At 47.3% G+C, this 6,062-nt stretch overlaps 1 protein-coding gene across 1 annotated transcript in view; it reads left to right on the top strand.

Annotated features, from left to right (window-relative positions):
- The window catches only part of LOC104270840 (mitogen-activated protein kinase kinase kinase 3-like), a gene marked incomplete at its 5' end in the record, with an annotated part of 23,464 nt that extends 17,907 nt beyond the window's left edge, over nucleotides 1-5,557 (top strand). Inside the window, 3 exons of the mRNA XM_009865315.1 lie at nucleotides 1,513-1,586; nucleotides 3,425-3,492; nucleotides 5,403-5,557. Of these exons, the coding sequence (XP_009863617.1) occupies nucleotides 1,513-1,586; nucleotides 3,425-3,492; nucleotides 5,403-5,557 (297 nt within the window). The remainder of the gene's footprint in view (nucleotides 1-1,512; nucleotides 1,587-3,424; nucleotides 3,493-5,402) is intronic.
- Nucleotides 5,558-6,062: the final 505 nt, after the last annotated feature.

Raw genomic sequence — 6,062 nt, 5'->3', positions numbered from 1 at the left:
CTGAAGGTTCCCAGATGCTCTCCTCGCTTTTCCCCAGCATCGCGCTGTGGGTGGCCTGCTGCCCTTCTCTGGCAAATTAAATGCAGGGAAAAGGGGGATCGAGGATTTTTTTTTCCCCTCCTGCTATTCTCATTGAGCAGCCATGCTTTTCTTCATGTGAGCTTTGCCCTCAGAATGTCCTTGTGCTGCAGCTTCTGTAATGTGCCTCACGGGAAACCACTCACAAGCTGATGCTGCTGCCTTCTGGGGGATTCCCCAACACAAGGCTGTGATATAACTGTGGTCTTTGCCTTGGGACCAGCTTGGCAGATGAAGAGAGTTTGAGTACGGAGCCTGCTCCGATTCCCAATTTTATGCTTTTGAGAAACAAGGCTATTTCGTCATTATTTTAACTGTGCTGGGAGAGACCTGGCATGTCTGGCAGGAGGAGGGGAAGCGGGATCTAGCAGAAGTCTTGTTCCTCTTTGGCGGGTGCATTTTGAAGGTTGAGGCTTTGGGGTAAAAAAACCTAAGGGGAAGCAGAGAAAAAGGACACTTTACAGTTGGGACTGTCCTGCCACAACAACGTGAGGTTGAGGAGGTCTGTTGCAGGAACAGCGTGTGGAAAGGGAGGCAGGAGGAGCGATGTGGGTCTGGGAGCCAGTGAAGGGCGACTCCACATGTTTTTTTAACCCTGCTCAGCGTTGCTGGGAACGAGCTGGGCTTGAGGCTTGGCTGTGGAGTTGGGGTTACCGAGTGTCCACAGCAGGGCTGCAGGCAGGAGGAAGCACTGATCCATGTGGTCCTGAGCAAGCTCTGCTCTGCGTAGAAGTGCACATAGCCCCTCGGTTTGCTGCTCGATACAAAACCTCTATTGTTATTAACCAGCTATAAATAAACCCCTCCAGTACAATGTCTCATCCAGGAAGCAACACAAATGCAGCTTTTGACTCACTGAGCTAGTGAGAGCCAAGCTGGTTCCTCCAGCCAAAAGCCCTGATGATGTTTCACTTATCACGGGAGAGGAAGGCTGCTCTCATGTGCCAGGGAAGTCAGGAGTCCAGCTCTGTGGTCCTGGCTGTGGCACACAATATCCACTTGGCCTTGGGCACGTCGTTTGTGTCCTGATATATATACACATAGACACGTATATATAGAGAGAGACACATATATATATAGACACATATATATTTATTATTGCTTAAAGTATTTGTGATAAAAACTGCTTCTGAATCTCATCGACTTCTCAGCCATGCTTTGAACATCAGGGTGCTAATTATCTTTGCCTTGGTTTTCCTACTAGAAAACAGCAGTTGGAAAGAACAGTGATTCAGAGAGGGCGTCATAAATGGATTTCCACTGGGAGAAAAGCTTTTCTTAGATTGATTCTCATCTCTACCAGGGCTGGCATCAGCTGCTGTAGGTCAGCAGGCCTCGGTGGAGCTTTGTTGACCCTGCAAAGTCTTGCCAGTACTGGAGCTTCAGGAGCTGTGGCATGTGGTTTTATTGTTTTCCCTCTTCTTTTGCTATCAGATGCTTGAAGCTTTCATCAGCCCTGATGAGTCGCTGTCTGGGAGCTGCCAGTCTCTGGACAGATCTGTGGACAGGTGAGTCGTGTGGGTCTCGGTGTTCACAAGTTGAACTGCAGCCTCCGCAGTGGGAGAAGAGCAGGGTCAGTGGCATCCCCTGAGCTTCCCGTGCACCTGAGCAAAACAGATTGAACTGGAATGCTAAAAACCAGGTCCTAGCACGCACATCTGTGCAATGGTATGATTTGAAATGCCATAATCTGAGCTGGACAAAGTAGCTGGGGATCTGCAGACAGCCTGGGTTTGTGTGCGCAGGATTTCTGCTTCGGTCAGGTCCCTCTCCTACCCCTCTGGCTTTCTGCTGTCACCAGGTCAATACTCTGTTATACATCCTCCTCCCTGAGCATGCTGTCTGCTCTCCACTGGCCACTTGTAAATTCAGCAGCTCCTGTGCCCTGCCAGCAAGGCACAGATGTGTCAGTCAAGGTGCTGAGGACACCAGACAAGCAGGGACTAAGTTTAGCTTCTCAGCAGGAAGCAACTAGGACACGTTGTACTAACACAGGCTGCGGTTCAATAGTTGGTGCGACTGGTTGGTCCAAGCTCACACGTGTACAGCAACTGTATGTTTGCTGCTGTGCACGGTAGGATGTGTATAAGACATGGTGTCCTTTTGGGAAGCAGTATATATATTTTTTTTTCCATCTGCATCAAAGATTTTCATTCTTTTTTTTTTCTTTTTTTTTTTTTCCGCCGTTGCTTTTGCCGTACAGCATCAAGGCTGTGTTCCAGCAGGTCTGCGTCGTGTTGATTTGATTGTGTAGCGTGCTTCAGGTTCGCAGCTCTGTGTGCTTTGGATCTATCTCAGCCTCGAGCTCCGTTTCCTTTTAGTGGCTTTTAATAATTTCCTGCGATGTATTTGCACATTGTTACGGCCCTATCGAAGCCGGTTTCCTTGTGCTCCCAGCCTCCGTGCCCCAGCTTTGCTTTTGCATAGACTTTGCTGGGAAGAAAACCGAAGGAGCACAGCCTGGTTCTAACGCTTTATTGTGAACTGAGAGAGGAGTGTTAGACGTGTTTGCAAGAGGTTTGATTTCACATACAAAGAAGCAGGCAGCTGCGTTCAGTCATGGGGTTTAGGAGCTGGAAAAGACACAAGGAAGGCTGTATTCTTCAAATCCAGGAAGAGGAGTAAGCATGCCTATTCCTGCAAAGTCATAGCTGAGCCCTTGTAACCAGTTGCTTGAGATGCCGTTAGCCTCAAGAGGGCAGAGCTCGTCACCAGCCGTGGGTGACCAGTCTGATGCTGAGAAATAACTCCACAAATTCTTCTTCGCCAGCGCAAACCTGCTGTGATCAGCTTTGACGTGAGATTTCAGAGCACTGTACAAAGCAGATTTCTGTTTTGTTGAAAAGAAGAGCAGAAAAGCAACCTGTCCGGATCACCCTCACAGAGGCTGGGCTGAAATTGGGGCTGCTGAGATCCCCTTACAGGGCTGTCATCCTCTCAGGGTGGTGTAAAGACCTTGAGCCTTGAAGCACCACTCCTGCATACTCCCTCCTGCTCTCCTGGGAGCCTGCGTGTGCCCGATGGTGGTACGGACCCTCCCGTGTCAGGAAGGTGGGGGATGATGTTGCAGAGAAGGGGAGACCCACATGAATTATGTGTGACTGAAGGACTTTGGCTGCTTCAGTTCATCTTGGGGACTCTGGTTTTTGCGGCATCTCTTTTTTTTTTGCCACAGGAACAAGCTCTGGTCCAGCAAAAAAAAAAATAAATCTTAATTCTTGTGCAGGTTGGCGATGAGACCTCAGTTGTGCAGACTGGGCTTATCCATGGTCAGAATTCATTCTATAGCCTTTCTAGTATAATAAAGTATGTATTTTTTTAAATTTTTTTTTCCATCCCTTTGCAGCCCTCCCTTTACCCAAACCCCCATTCCTGGAAGGAAGAGCCATCCCAAAGACAGTCTCGATTGCATGGGTAAGCACTCTTGGAGGTTTATGTTAGCTTAAAAGTATAAAAAACATATAGTAAAGAGGCTGCATAAAGGCTATTAGAGAGATGGCACTGCATGAAGAGTAATTAAAAACAGTCAAGCAAACCAGCTCCATTGCTGAGGTTACACTTCAAAACTGACCCTGCAATGATCAAACATGAATGTTCCCTAAAATCAAAAGACCCAGAGTATCAAATACGGGCAGGGCTGCCTTTGCCGTCTTTAATTAACCCCTTTCTGCTCTGCAGCACTAGTGGTAGCACCAAAGAACCTTTTGGGCTGATTCAGGAATCAATTTTACAGCAACAGCAGTCCAAACCGAGTGACGAGGGTCTTGAAGTGAATGGATGCAAGCAAATAAAACTGTTGAAAGACCAAAGATGAGTTCTGTGTTGGAAGAAATTGCTGAGGGGTCTTGCCTCTTGTATTTGGAGGCAACTGCAAGGTGCTGACAAGCTGGAAACAGCCTTGGGACATCACTTTTTGTCCCTGTTAGCACCTGTGAGTGGCACTTTCAGGATCCTCACTTCCTACATAGTAAAACCCGAGTCCTGAACTCTCTAGAGAGTTTATACCTCTTCCACTTCCATTAATAATAATCTGTAATACTGCAAATGCTGTTAGAGAAAGTGTATTGGTAGCTCGCAAGGATCGGCGGTTACTGCTTAATCACTTAAAACCATCCAGCTGGTTAAATCATGGAAACTCTGTAATATTGGAATGACTTTCACTATTAAAAATGAGCAAATGGCAGTCAGCCTGTGGCATGATAACTCATTTCTGGCCCCAGGCAGGATTTCTAGATTGAACCGTAGAGATAAAGCCGCAGCCAGTCCATGTAGCCGAAGGTTTTAATCCATCCCTGGGGCCAGGGGAGGCGTTTTGCTTTGAGACACCACTCGGCATCGTCGCGCCCGTGTGGCTCGCCGAGAACCTCTTGACCTGTCCTTGTTGCTTTTCTCGCTGACCATATTTCAGCCGTTATGCGCTCCTCTTGCACGCTGCCGTAATGGGGAAATCATGCTGAAGTGCAGGAGAGGCCAGGAACGGTCTCCAAGGAGCAGCTGCTGGCCCCAGGCTAAGACAAACAAACAAGCAGAATGGGCTGTGTCATTAGAGTTAGATGGAGGAAAAACAGGAGGTGAAAGATGGGGAGGGGGTGGAAATGACAGATATTTTAATCTCAAATAATTCGTTGCTACCAGCAATGGCTTCCTGTGCTGCATTTTTTTATATTAAAAAAATACATCCTTATATCACCTGTCCATCCATCTCTCTTGTAATCTCGTATCTAACCTAAACTCTGGTGGTCTTTAATGCCTTCTGTAGATTCTAAGACTATCTAACATTTAATCAAAATAAATATAAAAGTTTGGAGCTCTAGGCATATAACTTGGTCTCTGGTTTTCAGAGTTCAGGAGTCACATCTGAGAGGAAAGAGATTGCCCGGTGTTAGCGAAGAGCTGGATCTCTGCGTTCAGAGCAGAGATTTTGGAGTAGATGGATCTGGACTTGACCCTGCCAGGCAGTTGTTTCCTTGCTAATTTTGGTATTTTCCATGTGCAGATAAGATGTTTAGTGCTCTGTCTCGGAAAGCAGTTGTGGTCTGTGTTAATCCCCTGCCTTGTGTTTGAGCACTGTGGGCCAGGGTCCCTAAAGTCAGCAGTGAAACCCTTTTGCTTTAGGGGAACCAAGACCAGTGTGTCCAACCTTTGTTTTCCATCAAGGAATATCTCACCATGGACAGATTTCAAAGTGGAATGTATGGCTGTGTAAAACAACAGCTTGTCACCCCATTCTTGCTTGTAATTCAATGTGAAGACCAGAAGAAACACTCTGGGCAATTTGATATTGAGCTGATCTGAGAAACACATTTCTTCTTCCCTCCTATCAGATTTCGACATCCCGTTCTGCGAGAGGTTTGGGAAAGGTGGCACCTTCCCGAGGCAGTACCACCTCTCCCAAAGTCGCAAGGACTACAGTGACGGTAAGAAACTGATGAAGGGTCGAGGAGGGTGGTGCTTGGTCCGGGGTCTCTATGGCTTGTGACAATGCCTACAGCTGGAGAGGTTTCTAATGACAGGAGAACCACCAAGTAATTTGGGATTCGCTTGCATGTTCTGAAGCATCCTCTGTGAGACCTTATGGATCTGCTCTTGGGAAGTGCTGAGCACCTACAGCATCTGGGTGCTCAGCTCCTCCTCTGCTTACACCTGTTGTTCTACCTTCACCACGTGGGTGACTGGCATTTCTCATCCCTGGTGCTATCAACATTTCGGTTCCCCTAAATTGCTTGCTTTTGAGGATGCTGGTTGATGACCTTTACAGGAGATTTCTCACAGAGCTGTAGGAAATCCCCTGGCAACTTGAGGACAGTAGTATCTGTTCACATCTCTGTTTTAAGCTGGTGAGCTCTGAGCTTTGGGAACCACTCCGTCACCTTCTTGCTGCTCCTTCTATTGCTGTATGAAACTGCAAGAGGTGGGGAGCAAAACTGAGTAAGAATCAAATTCCCTTGGAATAAAAATACTGAGGACGTGCATATCGAGCCTTT

This window comes from Apaloderma vittatum, unplaced genomic scaffold (genome assembly GCF_000703405.1).
Source record: "Apaloderma vittatum isolate BGI_N311 unplaced genomic scaffold, ASM70340v1 scaffold9462, whole genome shotgun sequence".
NCBI classification, from domain to species: Eukaryota; Metazoa; Chordata; class Aves; order Trogoniformes; family Trogonidae; genus Apaloderma; species Apaloderma vittatum.
This window is presented reverse-complemented; position numbering and strand designations above follow the sequence as displayed.